This window comes from Cnephaeus nilssonii (assembly GCF_951640355.1).
Source record: "Cnephaeus nilssonii genome assembly, chromosome: 11".
NCBI classification, from domain to species: domain Eukaryota; kingdom Metazoa; phylum Chordata; class Mammalia; order Chiroptera; family Vespertilionidae; genus Cnephaeus; species Cnephaeus nilssonii.
In genome coordinates this window covers 31,743,401-31,765,661 of record NC_137082.1, presented here as the reverse complement: position 1 = coordinate 31,765,661, position 22,261 = coordinate 31,743,401, and the positions used below count along the sequence as shown (strand labels likewise).

General features: G+C 45.6%; 1 protein-coding gene across 6 annotated transcripts in view; it reads left to right on the top strand.

The window, feature by feature from the left end:
* The window catches only part of LOC307107227 (KRAB domain-containing protein 5-like), a 62,599-nt gene that overhangs the window by 29,003 nt on the left and 11,335 nt on the right, over positions 1 to 22,261 (top strand). For 3 of the 6 annotated variants that reach the window (XR_013814202.1, XR_013814203.1, XM_079784325.1), the window contains exons 1-5: positions 2,287 to 2,638; positions 14,815 to 14,978; positions 17,080 to 17,206; positions 17,561 to 17,653; positions 21,835 to 21,908. Coding sequence is in view for 1 of the 6 variants with exons in the window: in XM_079784325.1 (XP_079640451.1) it covers positions 14,964 to 14,978; positions 17,080 to 17,206; positions 17,561 to 17,653; positions 21,835 to 21,908 (309 nt within the window). In the remaining 5 variants the exon portion in view is untranslated. Of the gene's footprint in view, positions 1 to 2,286; positions 2,639 to 14,779; positions 14,979 to 17,079; positions 17,207 to 17,560; positions 17,654 to 21,834; positions 21,909 to 22,261 lie in introns of those variants that run through there. The other 3 variants (XR_013814204.1, XR_013814205.1, XR_013814201.1) reach the window with 3 other exon arrangements.

Below are 22,261 nucleotides of genomic sequence, written 5' to 3'. Positions count from 1 at the left end.
CGCATAAAACTTCAGAAACATCTCATAAAGAATATGTCAGTGACATTTTATCCAAAATGCCTTTATCTTATTCTTACTGTACAGAAATGTTCCACATGTACAGATTTGAAAGAAACATGTATTTCATGATGGATATTATCTCATGGATATTGCCTTAAAGTTTATTGAAGGTTTAAATGAGACCTTCGGGAATTTGATAAGATTGCTTTATTTTTCTTTAGGGTTCATCTAAAAGAGGATAGAAATCTCTACCAAATGCCCTTAGAAATATTGTAAAAGTATTCAATAGGTGGAAACAAATTCAAGTGTTTTCCAAAGGGTATATATACTTTACAGGGTTTATTATCCACACTAAGAGGATCTCATAAGTAGAAAACAAAACAAAAAAATATAAAAAGTATACAGATAAAAACACTCTACTCTTGTATAAAATGAATTTGAAATTGTATTATATACAGAAGTTAATGACAAATGAATTACGATGGCAGAAAAGTTTATCTCAACAAAGGTATTTTGAGTTTATCATTCTCAAGTGTAGAATATATAAATACCAATATAATTTATATTTATTTTGTAAAAGTTATTGCTGTATATATTTTAAATAGATGGTGACCTAGCCCTAGCCGGTTTTGCCCAGTAGATAGAGCATTGCCCTGTAGACTGAAGGGTCCTGGGTTCGATTCCAGTCAAGGACACGTGCCTTGATTATAGGCTCTCAGCCCTGGTCCGGGGCATGGAAGAGGCAACAAATTGATGTGTCTCTCACATTGGTGTTTCTCTCTGTCTCTCCTTCTCCCTTCCACTCTCTCTAAAAATCAATGGGAAAATATCCTTAGGGGAGGATTATTTAAAAAAAAATTTAAATAGATGGTTACCTAAATTATCACATGCTTCATCCTTCCAGCTCTTGTCCTTATGTTACCTAGTTTATTAATATTAAAAATAGGAAGAAAGCAAAGGGAAGGCCAGACTTTATAAGCATGGTCATCTTGGGAACCTCGCCAATAAGCTGTGAGTTCACTCTCCCCAGGGAACTACAGGTTTATTCCCTGCAAATCACTGGGTGAACAAAGGGGAAAATCTGTGCATGTGCAGTGAAGTCGAGCTGACTAGGGAAGCTGCTTTCCTGTCAGTCTAGCCTGGGAACAAAGGTTATTGGCCAGGAGGGTGGATCCCAATGCAAGCCCAAGAACATCTGGGAATACATAATCCCCAGACAAAGGAATTCTCTTGTTCCTCTTGGTTGCTTGCCTTTGCACCCACTTGCTCTGTGACTTGCACTACCCTGCCATGTGTCCCTAGAAGCCGCATGGCCCATGGCTTTGGGGAGCCCATGCTCAATAGACTGCAGCTGGGGACACAAGCTAAGCTAGCCAGAGGCTGCACTGGATTGTGCTTTCACCTGGAAAGGAAACTCTGGGCAGTGGCTTTGTTTCCAGCAGGACTGAAGACAAAGATGGGACTTTTTCCATGCTGGGTCAGAGGAAGACCGGACCCTGGAAGGGAAATCCCTTAATGTTACCTCATCAATAATGCTTTCTGGATACCTCACCCTCCAGTGCGGGCCTCAGGAAATTCTTGTTCCAGGGTCACCCCAAGAGCTCCACTTCCACCAGCAAGAGGTAAGGACATGGAGGACCCCCCACCCACAACACAAAATTCTCTGAGCCTGAGCACAAGACTGAGCCCAGGGTGACTGGGGAATAGGAATGGAAATAATGTTCTGATATCTGTCGGGATGCGGTGGCATATTTTGCAAAGGTAGAATTTTGAATTTCACATTCAAGATTATCCCCTGCACAGACAACTGCACTCCTTGCTTCATCTCATTGCTAAAATAAAATAAAAGGCTAATTCAGACCTCCTCCACAACTTGCCATGTTAGTGCAGTTTTCCAGATTCCAGAGCTGCAGTTCCGCTGGCATCTCTGCCAAGCAGGCGTCTCCACCACTTCCCACTAGCAGTTTTGAGAAAATGTTTTCAGGCTCTTAAAACAAAGACATTTTAGCTTTCAACATTAAGTGGCCCACAAGACTCTACATTTTACATTAAACTGTTTGAAACACCAACTTAAAATGGGCAGGGAGTAGCCCCGCGTCACAAAAGAAACTGAACAGGTTCCGAACTCAGAAAATACAAACGCAGAGCCAGGTGGACGGGAGCCAGGGTCCAGACACTGACCATCCCGGCGCTGAACCGGGCCCCCTGCTGAGCGCCCGCTCCACCCTCCCTAGGTCAACGCCCCTCCGAGCGGCGGGGCCACCACGTTCTCCCGCAGGCCCTCCGCACCCGCCTCCGCAGCCTCCCCGCTTCCTCGGCCCGGCCCCGGCCCCCGCCCAAGCGCACCCTCGCCCTCCCCTCCCGCGGTCTGCGCCACCGGCTTTGGCGCGGCCCCGGCCACCCTCCCATTGTCCGCCGAGTCCAGGCCGCCCCGAGCCCCGCCCCCGCTGGCCGGCGCCGCGCACGCGCAGTTTCTCCCGGACCCGGAAGCGGCTTGTGCCGGGGGGAAGGTCACTCTGGGTCTGCGACTTTTGGCCTTTGTTGTGCAAGCCTGAGCATCTCAGCTCGCAGCCCTGCGCCCGTGAAGCCTGGGGTCGCGGCGGACCTCGAAATCCCCCAACCCGCGTCTCCATCGGCGGTGAGTCTCGCCTCCCGATCCCTGAGGGCTTCGCTTCCGGGTTGAGGGTCCGCGTTAGTTTCTGGTTAAACTCTTTCTGAGCCGGCCCCGCCTGTGGTCTTGTCTTCCTGGGGCCACTGCCCACCGGCCCCGCGCGGAGTTTCCACGGGCCAGCCGCCCCACCCCAGGCCATTTAAATAAGTCTTGGGGATGGATGCAAACCCTCTGCTCCCCTCCCCAGCCTCGCAGTGCTCGGCCTGTGGAGCCGATTCCTCCCCGGCCTGGGAATCTGCAGACCCCCACCCCCCTTCCCTTTGAAGACACCCCCTCTCGTCACCTCCCACTTAATAAGTAGGAGGTCGGGTGCCAAAAAGAGTGCACTTTTCAGTGAGATGGGATTTAGGACAGAAGAACACGGGGTGTCCCAAGAAGAGGTCGCCGACCCCCTCGCAGGGAGTGGCTTTGTGCCAGCGGCGACTGCGACGGGGAGGCCGGGAAAGCGGCCCAGTGCGGGGGTGAGGAGGACCCAGAGAAAGAATCTACTGAGAAATAATAGAGGAGTGAGGTGAGGCCAGTCCACAAAGAGACGGCAAAATTGAGAATGTGGGAGGGCCTTGTAACGCCACGATAAGTGTGAAAGAGTAACTCGGGAAAGTAGCAAGTGGACATTGGAAGAAAATAGAGAACCCTGGAGGAATGGGAGCCCTGGGTTAGCAGAAGCGGAGAAAAAGGGTCGGAGGAGCCCAGGGCAGGAAGGGAAAGGGAGGGAGGGAGGGATGGCAGGCAGAAGAGAGGCAGACACAGCACTGAGAGCTTAGCCAGGTGGGGAAGCCCGTGAGTGGGGGAGAGGGTGTGTAACCTGAAAGACGAGGTAACTCCAAGCAGAGGGGACCCAGGGATGGGGGAGAAAGAGGCTGAGATATAGGGAGACGGGGAACAAAGAAAGAGTAGGGAGAAGGTGCTATGGAAAGTGAAAGAGGTTTCAAGGAACAGGTATAAGGAAAGGAAGAGAGAAAAGGGGAGGAAGAGAGGGGAGGAAAGAGGAGATAGTGGAGAGAAACAGGGGAGAGAGCTAAACTGATTGATAGGCAGGAATACACCATCATGGAGAAAGAAGGGAACCCAGATCTGGATGAGTGGAGAACTGATGGGATGTGGATGATTAAGTTGTGATGTGTTGACCTGTGGCTTTGTAAGCTGTGTACTTTAAAATTTGCTTAATTATTTCAGTTATGCAGATGAGAATGAGAATTGCAGAACTCCAGTTCAAAAGGCCCGTGTATTTTATAATTATTTGCATCACTGGATAGCTTCCATTTGCAACCCCTGTTCAGCCAGAAGGGAGAGACTTGTCTTGGGTCTCTTCTCATTTCCTAGATTAGAGCGGTGAACTGGGATGAGAAATGACCAAGTCTACTACATGATACTTTTTCAAAGAATATTAAAAGTGTTGGTCTTTTATTTATTTATTTGAAATAGATTTACATTTTTCTTTCTACCTCTCTCGCATTCACTTCATTGTGTTTTTAAAAGCATATTGAAATAAATATTTGTTTATTGAATTTCTGCTTTTTTTGTAAAAGGTCATTAACTTCTGAAATAAATATTGGTGACATCTCATAACAGCTCTTATCATTTTTTAAAAATATGACGTAGCTTAAAAAACACACACACCCAATAAGTCATCATATTTTTTAAAATCCGCAATTTTTCCCTTTTAGTTATATTGTGTTTAGTTTAGTAGATAAACCCTATGTTCTTTCTGCTCTTTATCATATGCGGAAACGTCTGTTGCAACATAGTAAATAATATTAGGCTATTTCAGTGTGCACTTAGTAAGGATGTCTATGTTAACAGTCAGAACCTAGTTTTAGTGAGTTAGTCTAATATTCAGTAGCTCTTTTATTCTTTTTATATGACTTATTAAATTGAGCTACAATAGTGTTCCCCTCAAGTACCTTTTCTCCATTGTCTGAGGATGTTGAAAGGTGGACTATATGGTCTTGATGCTTCTTCTTTTTTTTAAAAAAAAATATATTTTATTGATTTTTTACAGAGAGGAAGGGAGAGGGATAGAGAGCTAGAAACATCGATGAGAGAGAAACATCGATCAGCTGCCTCCTGCACACTCCCCACTGGGTATGTGCCTGCAACCAAGGCACATGCCCTTGACTGGAATCGAACCTGGGACCCTTGAGTCCGCAGGCCGACGCTCTATCCACTGAGCCAAACAGGTCAGGGCACAGAGCTCATCTTTTAATGGTGAAGCAATTTGATCAACATTCCCATAGCTAACATTTACTTCAAAGTTTTCAGCGCCAAAATCTGTGTGCATCATTTTATATATTTTAAATAATTCACTATGAATTCCAGGAAAAGATGCAGGGAATGCTTGTGTCTCTTTAATAGATCTGGGGACAGACAGTTCTGTGGTAGAAGGATGATTACCAGTACCTTTTGGACAGGTCAGGAAATTGAGGAAGAAGAGTGAAAGGCTCAGATGCTGGTAGCACAAGGCCCAGAGTCCAGTCAAATCTTGGCTCTGTGACTCACAAGCTGTGTGAGTTTTGGCAAATTATTTACCTTGTCTGTGCCTAGGGTTCAGTGTCTGTGAAATGGGACTATAAAGGCTCCAGCTTGGCAATGAAGTGTGTGAATTTGTAGAAAGCCCAGCACAAGACCTGTGTCACTGAGGTGCTATGTGTGCAAGTGATCACTACAAAGTGTTTCTTGTTAGAGCTCTCTGTGCTCATCAGGAACTCACTAGGACTTTCCTACCCTCGCCCACTTCAACCCACCTGCCTCCTGCCCCCACACCTGTTCCCAGGTTCTTTCTTCCATCACAGGCGTCCCATGATGCTGCTGCCCTGGGCAGGAAGTCCCGGCATCCTTGCCTGGTGTTTGAGGCCTTAGTTTTCTGTAGTATTTTCAAAGCTTCTCCCACACCCAGCGCAGTCTGGCTGAAGTTACTGGAACACCCTGAGCATTTTTATTCTTGGAGGGCTTTGCATAGGGTTCCCCTCCCCATGATCCATGAGAACACACTCTCCTGGCTTATACACTGTTGGACCCAAATATCTCCCTGGTGGCCCTTCACACCCACAGTTCCCACTGAGCTCACTGTCTTTCCTTCACCTTCCTCATTACCCAGCTTCCCCTCTGTCTATTCAGTCATTGGACAAGACCCAAGGTTCTCTGTGCCAACACCTTCCCCTACCCCCAAGCTTCCCAGTCTCCAGCCCCCTTTCTTACTGTTTCCTGACCTCTGAACCCACCCATCCTCTCCTCTCCATCCCCATGGTTCTCAGCTGGCTCAGCTTCTGTCCTCTGTCCCTGGGCCCTCATTGAGCCACAGTTTGGCTTCCAGTCTGTCCGCCTCTCATGGCCCCAGAGGGGGCCTTTCTGCACCCAGAACTGACCCACCCCTCCTCTGCTTACAGTCCTCTCATGCCACCTGTCTGCTCAACAAATTCCACGGGCCTCAGTTTAGTGAAGAACTCACCAATATGAGTCAGTGCTCCACAAGCCACAGGAGCAGAAGGTTCTAGGGACTAGAGGTAAGGGACATGGTGTAAGGCAGGGTCAGGTGCTTGTGGCCCCTTCACCAGTACAGGCACCAGCAGGTACCAGCAACAGAGGGTCCCGAGGGATTGTAAAAGCTGTTTTCCCCAGGCCCTGGGAGTCTTTGGGTCCACACTGTAGTGTGAAGGAGTTGGAGGGAGAAGAGGAGGGTGTTGACTGGGAAGTAGTACTGGGACAGGGAAGGAAAGAAAGACTGGCCTGGTCCTGGTTGTGATCTTGGGAGTGCTGCTGGCTCTCATCTGTCAAATGGGGACAATCATTATATCTACCTTGTAATCCTGTATAATAAAAGCCTAATATGCAAAACGACCGAACGGGGAATAACTGGTCACTATGACACGCACTGACTACCAGGGGGCAGACGCTCAATGCAGGAGCTGCCCCCTGGTGGTCAGTGCGCTCCCACAAGGGGAGCGCTGCTCAGCCAGAAGCCCGGCTCAATGCTGGCGAGCGCAGCGGTGGTGGCAGGAGCCTCTCCTGCTGCCACTGCAGGCGGGCCATAAGGAGTGAGGGGTCCCAGACTGCAAGAGGGCGCAGGCTAGACTGAGGGACCCCTCCATGCACAATCTCGTGCATCGGGCCTCTAGTATTGCCATAAGAATTATAAATGAACACATACACAGAAAGAGCTTGGGTTAGTGTCTGGCACATTGGAAGTGTGCATTTTATTTTGTAATTGGACAAATATGTTTCTATTGCTTTTCTATCAATTTATTTATTTATTTTTTCTCTGTTTATGAGATCCATATGGGTGACAGGACCCTTATCTATCTAATTCATTGCCAGAACCTACTACTTAGTGCTCATTAAATAATATTATAATAGTTTAATTTAAATAAATGGAGTATTCTAATGAATGACTGGATAGATATTAAAACAATAAAACATGTAGTCTGTGAAGCTAAGATGGCCCCTAGGGCCCCACAACATCTGGCCCCTTTGCTCCTTCTCCACTCCATCTCCTGCTCTCTCCCACTCCCTGCGTCAGCTGCAGGCACAGGGGCCTCCTGTTCCTTAAACACATAGGCAGGTTTCTGCCTTAGGGCCTTTGCCATGGCTGTTCCCCTGTTCCCAACTTTCAGTGAGTTTTCCACGCTGTTGTAACTTGTCTGCATAGGGCTTCTCGGACCCAGATAGTTTTCTGTTTATTTATTTGTTGACATTATTTATTGTCTGTCTCCTGATTAGGGTGTCTGCCCCACCTGTGTAAGACCTTGATCTTATTTTTTTGTCTTAAAAAAAAGTTTTTATTGATTTCAGAAAGAGGAAGGGAGAGGGAGAGAGAGATAGAAACATCAACGATGAGAGATAATCATAGATTGCCTGCTTCCTGCACACTCCCTACTGGGGATGGAGCCTGCCACCCGGGTATGTGCCCTGACAGGGTATCCAATGGTGATCTCCTGGTGAGCCAGCCACACTGCCAGGCTATTTTGTATCTTTAATGCCAGGCACCAAGGAGATGGTTAGTAAAACTTAGATGAGTAAATGAGTAGTCATAAATGTAAGTACAAATGACAAATAAAGCTAAAGATGAATAATGATTGGAAATGTGTGGAGAAAGTGAGAAACATACCAGAGTGAGAGTTTTTTAAAATTCCCCTCTCAGAACTTGAAAGCTCTTTAGACAAATACAACAGGAACAAAAAGACTCTCAATAACACCATGATATAAAGTTAAGAGTGTATATACACACAGATTCAACTCCAATCCTACCAAAAAAATAATAATCTTTTTCTAAGAACATGTTCAGTTACAAAACTGATGTTACGCTTGGCCACAAAGAAAGTATTAATACACTGAAAAAAGTTGTGTTTTCACAGGGCATAGTCTCCCTCATGTTGCAGTAAAATAATTTCATGTTGATACTTGAATACTGACCCATCCAGTAAGCCAGTCTCCTCATGTGGCCATTGCGCTTGTGAGCTGTGGCCATTCTCACTTGGCTGTCCATGGAAAATACCCACCGGAAGCTTCAGAACTTAGTAAGAGAAAATGGATGTGAAAAAACTTACCAAATAATTGTCATTAAATATTGACTATTTTTGAAATAGAACTGTCTAGTGTAAAAATATATTTAATTAAATAAAAGACATTAGGTTAAATAAAATTTGTGAATTAATGATTAATTGTTTGAAAATGATAGTTATTAAAATTAAAATTCAATCCCATCAGTATAGTAAACAGATTAATGGCTGTCCTGGGTTAGGGATGGGAGTTGTTAGGAGGAGTCAAGTTAAGGATCCTGACTTGATCCTGATTTATAGAAAGCTACATGTGCGATAACACTTTTATAGACACACAAACACACATGCACACACATACATTTTAGGGGTTCAATTGTGTCCCTCAAAATTCATAAGTGGAAATCTTAACCAGTATCTTGAAATATTACCCTGTTTAAAGATAGGATCCTTAAAGAGATAATCAACTTAAAATACGGACATTAATAGTGGGCCCTCCTCCGATATGCCTGTTGTCCTTCTTAACAGGGGAATCTGGATACAGAGATGTGCTTAGAGGGAAAAGGTACTAATTTTTTATTCCCCAGAACATTGTCAATAGAAATAATGACTTGGGCTTATTGACCTGCTTATCTGCAGTTAAAAGCATAAATTTCCCCATGAAGATTTAGGGCTGCTCTAAGGTTTTAGTATAGTGACTCTGCCATGTTTCAGGAATTTCTGTTTCTTTCATAATAATTATGTTTCTTGGACTCTATCAAATTTGGGAACTTATCTGTATTCATTTAATCATATTTCTTCCCTTTAAATATAATAATATGACTATATTCATTTTTAAACTTATGTGTCATAGTAAGTAATTTTAATGTATAAACCCTGTATAAATCCAGGTTGAGATTTCCCACAATATAGTCAAACTGACAGGAATAAAGATTATAACAAAGTTTAATGTTGCCCGAGGCTGGAGAGACTGGAAATGGGAGTTGCTATTCACAGATACAAATATTGATTTATCGAAGATTAGTAAGTTTCAGAGATCCACTGAACAGCAAGCATTGTGCCTGTTGTGAACACTCTTGTATTGTGCACTTATAATTTTAATGAAAACATGGCTAGATCTCATGTGAAGTGTTCTTGCTATAGTAAAACAGTAATGGGAACAACAATAAAAATACATTTGGGGGTCAGTTGGAGAAGGTGAAAATGAATGGGGTATGAACAATCTCCTCTCTTGACAGGCTTCTGGAGTATGCTGCTTTGGTTCATTTTCAAATAAAGCTGTGATGTAAACATTTTTTTGCTCCTCATATTTTAAGGATTGAGACTCCACTTACCTTTGGACAGGGGATCGGGCAGTGGATTGTCCTGTAAACCATGTGGCCCATGGGACGGAAGGAAGTGAAAACCTGAGGACTCAAGGTAGTTTGGGAGGGAATATGAGGGCAGGCCTCTCACACAACTCTGTTGCCACCATGTGATTTCTCCCCCCCCCTCCCCCCCATACCTAAGGTCCTGGCCATGCCATTCCAAAACATCCCCAGCACGAGGAATCCATCCTGGGATCCTGCTTTTCTAGAAATTCCTAGTCCAGTCTCTCATAAAACTCACAGGTCTCAGGTGTTTTGAGTCTAGTATCTGTAGCCCACTGTTACCTAAAGCAGGTCAGCTCCACCAGGAACTAGAGATGCCATTCCATGGGCCTCACTGGAGACCTACAGAATCATCACTTCTCAGATAGGGCTCTGATTCCCAAGGGTTCTGCATGTGAATTAAAGCTTCAGAAGAAATGCTTAGCTACATGGTTTCCTTCCATGAGATCACTTGATGAGTTGTAAAAAATAGCATTACTGTGCCCTCCCCCACAGAGTTGGACAACTGGTGTGGGTGGAACATCACTGTTTTTTGTTTTGTGTTTTTTTAGGAATAAAACACTTTTAATATATTTGTCATTAAATAAGATTTAAAAAAATATATATTTTATTGATTTTTTTACAGAGAGGGATAGAGAGTTAGAAACATTGATGAGAGAGAAACATCAATCAGCTGCCTCCTGGACACCTCCTACTGGGGATGTGCCAGCAACCAAGGTGCATGATCTTGACCAGAATCAAACCTGGGACCCTTCAGTCCACAGGCCAACGCTCTGTCCACTGAGCCAAACCGGTTAGGGCTAAATAAGATTTTAAAAGTGACAATTTAAAGAGCAATTGAGAAGAGTCCCACATCCATCATGGGCTCATGGTTCTAATATTAGAAACAGAACAGAAAAAGCACTGAGAATACAGAAAACAAGTGTGTGTGTGTGTGTGTGTGTGTAGATGGCTGTGTGTTTGTTACACTACTGCACCTGCTTCAAGTCGGCAGCTTGAATAGAACCTTGACCAGGTGTGGGCCCCACCAGGCACAGCCCCCTCAGCCCTGGTGAAAGTGGCCTTTCACTCCCACAGGGCTGTTAATTGACCAGGGTGTGGAGGTGGGGAGTAGGGGGTGGTTACAAAGCTGTTGTTTTAGTTTGGAATTGACAAGGGTCACAGTAATGGGCCAGAAGTCACAAACACCCCTGTCCACCTCCACTGAGGGTCCAGCCTCACCTGACCTTTCCTCAACCCGGACAACCACCCAGGCCATGTCCTCACAGAGGCTAGGGAGCAGGGTCCCACACCAGCCTTGCCCTGCCATGGCCCGGCCCAGGCTCCTTCCTCTAACAGGGTGTCTGGGAACCCTTCCAGCTGAGTGCCAGCCAGCCCAGCTTGCACCTGCATCCCAGTAGGCTCCCTTGGTCTCTTCCTGTTTGAGGGCCATTTTGGTCCAGGTGGCCGCAGGGGAGAAGTCCTCCGCAGGCCCAGCCCTCGCTGGAGAACAGCAGTCGGGCAGTCGTCTGGGGACTCACCCCTCACTCCCTGGAGGTGCAGGCCTCAGTCTGGGCCTGTCTGCTGTGATAAGCCTTCAGTGGGGTCTCCAGCCCCCTGCTCCCCAGTCAGGAGGCCATCAGGAGGGTAGAGTCCCTGCCTGGCCCCAGGGGGCAGCTGTGCAGGATTTGCTGAGCTCCTCAGAGTGCAGAGAAGTGTCCATGCCCGTGAGGCCTCCAGACAGGTGTGGGCGAGGCCAGCTGCCTCCCTGCCACCATGTCGTCAAACTGCCTCGTTTTCCCCTTCAGACTGCCTCGTTTTCCCTCCGATAGTAGGAGCCGCTGAAGAGCCGGAGAGGGAGGGTGGGGGTGGGAGGTGGCGCAGATTCCGTTCTCTCAAGACAGACCTAGGGCAGAAGTCTGGAAGGTGCACACTCCAAAGGGGTCCCCAGGAGACAGCAGGGAGGAGGGGAGCCGGGCGGGAAGGGACCGCTGGGTCCAATGCTCTGACAGTCTGTGCCCCTTCAGGGGGGAAGCTGAGCGACCGGCGGCGGCATGCAGCCCTGGCCTGGCCGCGGGTGTGCTGTGTGGGCAGCGGGGCCCACCCCATGTCCCCGGGTCCACGCTATGGGCTTCCTCTCTGGACAGGTGACTTCACAGTTTACCAAGAGGCCCTTGGACAGGTGAGCCTTTGAAATAATCTGCACTCGCCTGCTGACTCCTCCCGCTGCCCAGTGAGTGTGTGGCTGGCGGGGTGGGCAGGAACGCGCTCACAGGGGCTGGATGCGGACAGCAGCACCGCCCTCATCCCACGCAGAGGAGGAGGGCAGATCGGAGCGTGAGGGACAGGGAGACTGGGAGCCCGGCTCCTCCCTCCGTGCTCCCACAATCCTTCATCCGACGCTACCCCACTGTCCCCTCAGTCACTCGGGACGTGGCTGCGGGAGAAAGCAGTGAGCCGCCCCTGCTCTTTGTACACCCAAACCACCGTGTCTTTAAGACGCCAGAGAAAGGACCCCTGAGTGCGCCCCCCAGCGGTCACAGGGTGTGCAGGACTCTGCGTCTGGGGAGCTTCGCGGGAGCGGAGCGGACAGACAGCCAAGGCAGAGCTGCAGAGAGGAAACAGCGACAAGAATCTGATGGAGTTACAGGGAAACCCAAATGGAGATGACGGAGACACAACAGCCACAACACAACAACAACAGCCTGGGCCGAGCAGGCCGGAGACGGACGGCGCAGTGAGGAGGAGGGAAGCGTCTCAGACCCGGAGGATGGAGGATGGAGGATGTCCAGGGCCGCGCCCAGGCCCAGGCCTGCATCCCTGCCCGCGGCCCAGCCCAAGGGAGGTGTGCAGGTTCCACACAGGCATCTGAGCAGTCCTCGGGCGCATAGTGGCTGCTTCCTGTCACCTCCCGAGGCGGAGTCACCGGAAGGGAAGGACCGGTCCACGACCCGGCAACTGAGTGCCTGCTGCTCAGTGCCAGGCTGCTCTGCGCCTGCGTTTTGCTGAACTTCCTCGGAGGAGTGTCCTTGTCAGCTGGGGAGACGGCGTGCTTCGCTCCACCCCACGCTTGACCGTTCAAAACTAAGGAAGGACAATTAATGTCAAAGGGGTTAAAACAAGTGCTGTTTGAGCATTTCAAAAAGACCCGAGCACCTAGGATTCAGCAAACGGGGAATAACGGAAAGAAATGGAAAACCATTCAGTTGCCAGGGTGCCAAAGGGCGTCCCAGGTCTCAGAGGCCTGTCTGTCCCCTCTGCCGCCCCTGCTCCGGGCCTGAGTTAGATGAGAGGTAGGGTGTGAACGCTGGGCTGGTGAAGACTGAAGACCATTTTCTCCCCCTGGAGACCAGCCTGATCGGAACAAGCTGAGGAGAGCAAAGAGGCTCCCTCCTGTCCTTGGGAGCAAACCTGCTCCCCGCAGGAAGGGGCAGGGCAGTGACAAAGCCCTGCTGGGGACACGGTCCTGCCGCACAGGGTCCCCAAGTCACTGCCCATCAGAGCCCCTTTACGGGAGTTGGAGCCCTGGCTGGGGTCCTGCAGGGCTCTGGGCTCAAGCGGCTAACTGGCCGGGCTGGTGTCCCCTGTCCCCGGCTCCTCACTGTTTTCCTCCTTCAGGCTGCTCTGCTGCTCCGGACACTCGAAGTGCACACAGTGGACACCTCATTTGCTGTGTTGTGTGCTCCAACCATTCGGATGAAGGAGGCAGGCTGTCTTTCAAAAGTTAACCGACTGCCAGGACTTGCAGGAGACTTTAGTTCTGTCGGCCACCATGGTCCACTGTTGCTGGTTGGTGGAAACCTCAGTGTAGTAGCTGTAGCTTCGATCATCCCAGTCCCAACCTAATAACCGTATTGACCCAATCATGTACTGTAGAGAGCGCCTGGGAAGGCACATGAGCATTTCTTTGATTATTGTCAGCTGAGTCCAGTGGCATCGGCAGAGCCACGTCCTGGAGGCGTACTGTGCCAGAGGCAGGTATGTTGTCAACCTGACCCTTAGCTCAGGTGCCAGCGGGTGGGTTTCATTATCTAAGTTCAGCCAGGCGCAAGGAATGGACGAAATTTTCTGCGCTTAGCCAGGAGTGACGATTACAAAGAAGCCGCAAAGAATGAAAAATTACAGCTTGATCTTTAATCATGATTACACATAATTTCCTTTGTTTTAAACTCTAGTAAAACTTCCTGGAATTATACTGTACATAATAAACACGCTGCACCAGCTCTGGGTCACTGTCTCTCCATCAGAGGGCTAGCTGTCCCACCCAGTCCCAGCTTTTCCCCTCTTGTCTCTGTGTCTGTCTCTTTCTTTCATTTTCTCAATCCCCAGCCACCCCTACTCAGGATTCGTGGACCACTCTCTCGCAGCGCTGGTCGCGGTCTGAGAGAGAAATACTTAATAATGTCCAGCTGTGCCAGCTGAACCACAATGGCCCTGATTCTTAGCTGATGGCATGTGTAGCCAGAATCCCAATCATAATAATTCTTGGTGTCCCCATTCAGCAAGGCATTTTGGCTCCGACGGACTCCTTCAGTCACACTGGCACAATCAGCAATCGTTGCGACATTCTCCCTGGGAACTATCAGGCCCTTCTTGAGAGTGAAGGTTTGGTTTGTAAACATACATTCAAAAGCCACAACATGAAAAATCTTGTTTACTGTGTTGTGAGTCCCAATTATTCGAATATATCCGTGGCTGAAGTGCAGGTGGAGGTGTGGACTTGTGGATTCTGGGGAGAGGCTGGGGAGAGGAGCAGGTCGGGGAGAGGTGGCCGGGAGACTGACTGAACATCATTTTAATGTTGTGCTCCAGGTGATTCAAAATTGGGGCCAGTGTTTACCACAGTGATGGCGAACCTATGACACGCGTGTCAGCACTGACACGCGTAGCCATTTCTGATGACACGCGGCCGCTGAGGCGGCCGCATGCCGAGGATAAAACATTTGCTGCTCCTGAGGATGAAACATTTGCGAAATAATGTTTTTTCCTCAAAGTGACACACTACCCAAGTTATGCTCAGTTTTTTGGCGAAGTTTGACACACCAAGCTCCAAAGGTTGCCCATCACTGGTTTAGCAGAAGGGCCCTCTGCCCCAGTGCATTTGGGGAGAGCTGGCTTTGGTCCAGGGGTGGTAACAGGGTGCTCTGTTTGGTTTGGGAGGAGCAGAACAGTCCACATTGTCATTGCAGTGTGGGAATCTGTGCATGGGTTAAAGGGCAGAGCACAGGAAAGAAGTAGAGAAAAAACTCAGTTTGGTCTTCATGTAGGATCTCATTGTTTCTGAATCTCTCCTGTGACAAAGGACAAGGGAGTGTGACATTTTTCATCATTCCAAGTCCTTCTGCCTGTGAGTGTGGTGGCAGCACGGCATAGCCTCAAGATGCAGGTGTGATTCCTCAACATAAAGTCGCCTGAGAAAACAGCCCAGAGCAGGAGGAGGAAGAGGACAGTATGGCTGCTTCTCAGGTAAACGCTCTGTCTTAGGTCAGTTCTGTGTTTGCATTTCTTTCTAAAGTTTGTGAGTTTAGAAGCTGCAAACCTTTACTTCTCTACTTTGATGATCCTTCCTAGTGTGGTGGTTTTCAACTACTTCCTTTGTTTTTCTTATGATTGTCTAAGTTACCTCTTTAAAATGCTTCTGGCATTTGAAATTTTTCAGTTTCCCAAGATATAAATCAAGAGGAACCTTCAGAGAAACTTCTGGGTAAATTTTATTAGGCTTATGCTGAGCATGAAGGAGAACACACAGAAGAAAGGAAGGTCTTCTGAACCAACTCAAGGATGGCTCTGATTGGCTGCTTTAACAAGCTTGGGACAAAGTGCGCCTTTCCTGCTGATTTTCCATTTCAGAGTGCGGTGATTTCCTTTTCCACCTGGGTTGCCTGGTTGTTAGCACCTGCATTGTGGGGGAAATAATGACGGTGTAGTTCACTGGAGCCACCCCAGGAAGGTCATGTAGCAGTCAAGCCTTCATCAACTGCTCATGTGCATCAGCAGTTTCAACATCTGTAAGGAAGCAGGCCTTTAGGAGGGAGATATTGTCAGCTACCTCTGGGTTTTTGAATGGGGGTTGAGGGGTGATGACATTCCTATATTGTCTCAAGAATATTTTTCTCTTTTTTATTTTATTTATTTATTTAAATTTTTATTTTTTAAAATATATTTTTATTGATTTCATTGAGGAAGGAAGAGGGGGAGAGAGAGAGAGATAGAAACATCAATGATGAGAGAGAATCATTGATTGGCCGCCTCCTGCATGCCCCCCAGGTCTCATAAATTTGTAAGATTTATGGGGATCAAGCCCGCAGCCCTGGCAATCGACCGTGAATCGAACCGTGACCTCCTGATTCATAGATAGACGTTCAACCAATGAACCACACTGGCCAGGCCTCACAGAAATCTTGAAAAATGTGCATAACCAATCACATTTCATCTGAAAACTCTTTTTTTCTTTTTAGTCTCTCTTTGCTTGTAGGTTGCATTGCAAAATAAACGCTCTCTCATTTTTGTTTACCCGGTGATAGAAGCTTCGCAGTTGGAGACTTTTATCAGTCAGGCCTCAGACCTGTAAACTTTTATTGTATTCCACAGGCATCACAGACACATACGGTACTAGATAAAGTTTGGAGTAATACCCAGCCTCTGTCATTTGCTGTATGTTTTACAAAACAGTCTCATGAAATATCATTGTTCTCTGATGACTTAATGAGTTTTATTAATTAATATATAGAAAACAGAATAATATCTAGTACATATTAAATTTTAAAGAAGAACTGTGGTTGGTTGGCTTACTAATTTATGAGACCTGTAAATTCTATAAAATTCTTCAGTCAAAATCCTGTATACGAATTTTTTTCCTGTGTTTGCTTACTCTAAAGGAGCGTTCATGGTTCAGACACATGGGCGTCTGTAGTTAAAAGTGAGCTGGTTAAACTTGTGGAAACTCAGGCCCCTCCCTAGAACTTCTGAATAAGAATCCGCATTTGTTTCCATCTCCACTTTATTGTTGTACATATTAAAATTTTAGAAGTACTATTTAGTTTTCACTCAGAATGAATTTTCAACCTAAGAAATATATATACTTGATCCTCTAGGTCAGTGGTTGGCAAACTCATTAGTCAACAGAGACAAATATCAACAGTACAATGATTGAAATTTCTTTTGAGAGCCAAAAACCAACTTCTGCGCATGAGCCATGAAGTTTCAGTCGCACTGTACGTGCACGCCCGCACATGGTATTTTGTGGAAGAGCCACACTCAGGGGGCCAAAGAGCTGCATGTGGCTCGCGAGCCATGGTTTGCCGACCACTGCTCTAGGATTTAAATATAGTGGATATGCCTATGTTGGTGCCTTTATTTTTAAAATTTATCTTCCAGAAAAGTAAAGCTTCTACAGTGGTTTTGTGGATCATATGTCATCCTCCTTTCTCAAAATGCTTTAGAGCATGTTAGTGTCAAAATACTTTTAGGTCAAAACTGGTTCCATTAACTCTGTTTTCATATTGGGTCACATGATGAACTCTACCCATGGCCACTTGAGTAATTTTTTTTTTTTTTAAAATTTCAGGGACAGTTGACCTTCAGTGATGTGGCCATAGAATTCTCTCAGGAGGAGTGGGCATTCCTGGACCCAGCTCAGAGGAAACTGTACATGGATGTGATGTTGCAGAACTACAGTAACCTGGTATTCCTGGGTGAGGACCTCTTCCTTCCAGAATTTCTCCTCTACCCACAGGGTTTTGTTTTCTTCATTAGTACAGTGTCTGCTTGTAGCTTCTGCTTTTTATTATAGAATTTCAGACCCGTGTTCTCAAGGAAAGAGATTGGTGTTTTGCTGTTGCACTTGCAAAGTGGAAATCAGGATCGGAAAACTTTAAATGTAGTCTCTAGTATGGTAAAGGTGGTGTCAAAAAGAATATTTGGGGGAATAATTTTCTAGGATATTCTGGTATTCTACAATGTCCTATCCTGTCACTTGAGCACAGGGACCAGATTGGAAATTGGAGAATCTCCATTAAAACTCATGTTTCTTTTTTCCTCATAAATAGGCCTTCCTGTGTCTAAGCCAGACCTCACTTTTTTGGAGCAAATGGAGGAGCCCTGGGAGTTGAAGGAAGAAAAGACTGTATCCACCCAGCCAGGTAGGTGGGAATGAAGGAAGCAGCTGACCCAGGCGGGAGGCCAAAAGTCAGAGGAAATCAGACCTTAAACTATGGTCTGAAAAGATCTGTTTTAATGGAAATGATTTTTTAGAGAATGAGGTTTATTTCTGATTCTGTGTTAGAGGGACAGATCCTCTCCAACACTTAGATGACATCATCTAAGGATTCTCCTTCTGCTCTTTGATCTTCCATCACATTTGCAATGAGAGCCAAAGTCCTCTTCAAACAGAATAATTTACTTGTAAATTATTCTTCATTTCAGTTAGTGTGAGGGTGGTATGACCTGACTGCTCTTGCGTTTTGTTGGGGAACTTTGTGAATCTTGCTGAGGAATTCTGTTAAACCATTTTTTAAATCTGTTTTCTGCCTCATGTAGGTAGTTTGTGAGGGAAGTGGTTGAGATACTAGAATTTGGTTCCCACATCCCAGGAACACTGGGGGATAGGTGTCCACGTTATCTTATTCTTCCTTCTTCTTGATCAAGTCTGTTGCTGATGTTTCTATTTAAATTCAGGTACTGTATTCTTCATTTCCCAATGTCTGTTTGGTTCTCTTTTATATTTTTAGATGCATTCTTAGTTTTCATCATGCATAGTTTTGGTGGAAATTCTTAGTTTTCTATGTTTTTGTTTTTGTTTTTTTGCTATTTTTTAATTGAGCCCCTTTAAGATGGTTATTTTGAATTCTTTGTCAGGTAATTAATAGATCTTCATTAACATAGGGCTAATTTATGGAGACTTATTTTGTTCCTCTTGTTGGACTATGTTTTTCTGTTTCTTTGTATGCCTTGTGATCTTTTGTTGCTATTTAAGGTCATGAGAAGCAGATGCCATCCATTTCTTTATGAACTTGCTTTGTACAGGAGAACACAAAGAATAATGAGTTATGGTAGATTTTTAAAATATTTTTATTGATTTCAGAGAGAGCAAGGGAGAAGATATAGATAGAAACATCAATGATGAGAGAGAATCATTGACCAACTGCCCCCTGCACGCCCCCTACTGGGGATCGAGCCAGCAACCTGGGCATATGCCCTTGACTGGAATTGAACCTGGGACCCTTCAGTCTGCAGACTGACACTATATCCATTGAGCCAAACCAGCTAGGGCTATGGTAGATTTTTAATGGCCTGTTAAACCTATTCTGGAAAGGATAATCAGTGTGTGTGTGTGTGTGTGTGTGTGTGTGTGTGTGTGTGTGTCATTTTTTCAAATATAGGTGGCATACAGTATATTAGTTTCAGGTGTTCACCCTAGTGTTTATATAACTTAAGTGATCATCCTAATAAATGTCATACCCATGCATAATTATTAGAATATTATTGACTATATTCCCTGTCCTGCACTTTATATCCTCATGACTATTCTGTTACTTCCAATGTGTACTTCTTAATTCCTTTATTTTTATCATCCAACCCCAAACCAGCTTCCCTACTTTCAACCATCACAATGTTATTAGTATATATGAGTCTCTTTCTGTTCTGCTTTCTCATTAATTTGGCATCCACATGATGTGAATGTTGATATGCTTGAAGGTGTCCCAGAGATACCTTACACTGTCATAATTTTTTTGGATGCTTTTTTCTTTCTTTCTTTTTTTTTTAAAAAAAAATATATTTTATTGATTTTTACAGAGAGGAAGGGAGAGGGATAGAGAGTTAGAAACATCCATAAGGGAGAAACATCGATCAGCTGCCTCCTGCACACCCCCTACTGGGGATGTGCCTGCAACCAAGGTACATGCCCTTGACCGGAATCAAACCTGGGACCTTTCAGTCCGCAGGCCAACGCTCTATCCACTGAGCCAAACCGGTTTTGGCTGGATGCTTTTTTCTTTATGCTGTTTTGATTGGATGTTTTTTGCTTCCTTATATTCCAAATTGCTGTTTTGATTATTGGTTTCATCTACTGTACTATTAATTTCCTTGTAAATTATTTAAATTATTATTCATTTTAATTAGTGTATGCTTCATTTATGAGTTGTTGTTTTTTTCGGGTTTCCGTGTTCTTTTTTTTTAAGCTTTGGAAGTTCTATGTTCATCTACTCTTTCCCTAAGTTCATTGAGCATTCCTAAGTTTTGAACTCTGCATCTAGTAGATTGCTTGTTTCGGTTTTGTTTAATTTTTTTCTGCAGTTCTATTCTTTCATTTGGGACATGTTTTGTCTCCTCATTTTGGAAAGATCTCTGTGTTTGTTTCCATGTATTAGGTCGAGCGGCTACATCTCTCAGGCTTGGAAGAGTGGCATAATGTAGTAGATGTCTTGTAGCATCCAGTGTCATAGCCTCCTGTTTACCTGAGCTGAGCATTCCAGGTGCGCCCCACCGTATGGGCTATGTATACTCTCCTGTTGTAGTTGAGCCTTGATTGCTGTTGGAATTTCAATGGGAGGGATTTAGACCAAGGCTCCTCAGTTGAAAAAATTTGCTGTGACCATTGTGGAGGATTAGCTGTGCAGGATTCACCTTGTGCAGCAGGACTTACTTCATTGTGGTTCTGGTGCCTGCTGAGTCTGCCCCTTGAGTTTGTTGCTTGTGGAGGTGGTTTGGTTGGTGCTTTGACATGGTCTGAAGGTGTCTGCCAGGTGTGCTGGCTTGGCACCTCGATGAAGTGCAGGGCAAAGTCAACCAATGCCTGTGTTCTACCTGGGTCACCTGGCATGATCTACGAAGGGATCTGCATATGTCTGCTACTTATGCTGATATTGGAGTTTCTGAGGCAAGGCCAAACTACGAACCAAGGCCAGCTGACACTATTGCCGAGCCTGGGGACACTTAGTGAGAGGTATGGCACTCACTGAAGCCAGATGCTGCTTGAGTGTATGCCAGTCTGTTTATATTGAAAAGCCAGTGAAAACAGCTTGGGTGGGCCTACAAGTTGATGGTGTGGTGTCTCAGGAAATCTCCAGGGTGGGACAAGCAGTGTGAGCCAGGTAGATGGAGTTTTAGATATGGCACCTGCCTACCTGCTATGTGGGGAAAGGACTCAGAAAAGGAACAGTGGCTTCTACCAAAACTTCTGTCTGGAAGAAAGCTTCTTCAGCTCTCATCTTAATGCCAGCTACTTCAGTTCCTCCCTGTATATCCCTGGCTGATTTCGAATTGCTCCCCCAGCACTGGAACTCAGAGGGAGTGAATCTGAGTATGTTCATTTGTGGGCCCTTTTAGAGGGACTGCCTTGGACACCAGCAGCTATCCTTCATACTCAGCCACAATCCCCACTTGTTTTTATAGCCAGAACTAATGGGGACATCTATTCCTGACCCTGGAAACCTGGGCTGGTGGGCCTAGTGTGGGGCTGGGACCCCTAGCTCCTCAGAGTTGACGTGTGCAGCTGAAATGTCCCTCACGATTTTTCTCCGCCCTGTGGGACCTGTCCATTCAACATCTTTGCACCTCCTATCTCAATGAGGCTTCTTCTTTATAACCTTAATTGTAGGACTTCTGTTCAACTAGGTGTCAGGTGGTTCTGAATGATGGTTTTTCTGTAGTTCCATACTAGAGAGAAGACTTAGTTGTATTTTTGACATGGTTGTGGGAGAATGCCAGTACCACATTTATTTTCACCACCATCTTGACCTGAAGGTTGTATGGGTGTTTTGTGTAATTTCCCAATTATATATAGAGCTCATGATGTCTTCCTATCCCTGATGTATGTCTTCAGCACTGTCGTCCCTCTGGTGCCTGAACACTTACTTTTTTTTCTTCACAGCTGCCACAATGCATTCACAGTGTATTGCCATTTCCTTAGTAATCTGTATCATTCAAAATAGAAACAAGGTCTTCAGGCGGCCACAAAAAAACAAGACCATGAGACTCACAGTGCACTTATTTCTCTTCTGAGAAGAAAGTGAGAATTGGGAGTTATCCCACAGTCATTTTGTAGTGTGCCAGGGAGGGTGAGCAAATGTAAGCAACTTTTCTTCTCTCTTTGATATGATATTTTTATTTTGTACTTTCTGGCGGCTGTAGTGGTCTTGAGCTGGCTTCCGAAGTACTCTAGAAGGTAATTGGTTCAGTAATTATTGGTAACTTAACATCTTCATAGAGGAAGAATATTTTGGTGCTTCCTATTCTGCCATCTGAAATCTTTTCTGTACATTAGAATTTAAAGAATATTTACCTGAGTGTAGTGTTTGATAATTAATTTGTTATATTTCAGCTATATCTTCTCAAGTCACCCAGGACTTGTTGCCAAAGTCAGGCATAGAAGATTCATTCCAGAAAATGTTCCAGGTAAGATACTGAAGGTGTGGCATTGAGAATTTACACTTAATGAAGGTTTTGTAATGGGTAGGGGAATATGAAGAGAAAAAAGAATGTTATGAGGGATGTAAGCAAATGGAGCAATTACCCATATAAAAATTTTGTTGGCAAAAGACTTTTTAAATATAAAACATGTTAAAATTTTCTACTCTAAGTCACTTATATTGGCACAACAATGTGTTTCTGAACTTAAAGTCCAAAGATATTTTTTAAAAAGTACATATTCTCTGAAGTTAAATTTGCAATACCAGAAAAGTAAACTAGTCCATTGTGCAGATAATTCATTGGATGATTTAATGTAGGATTTGATTAAGTAAAATATT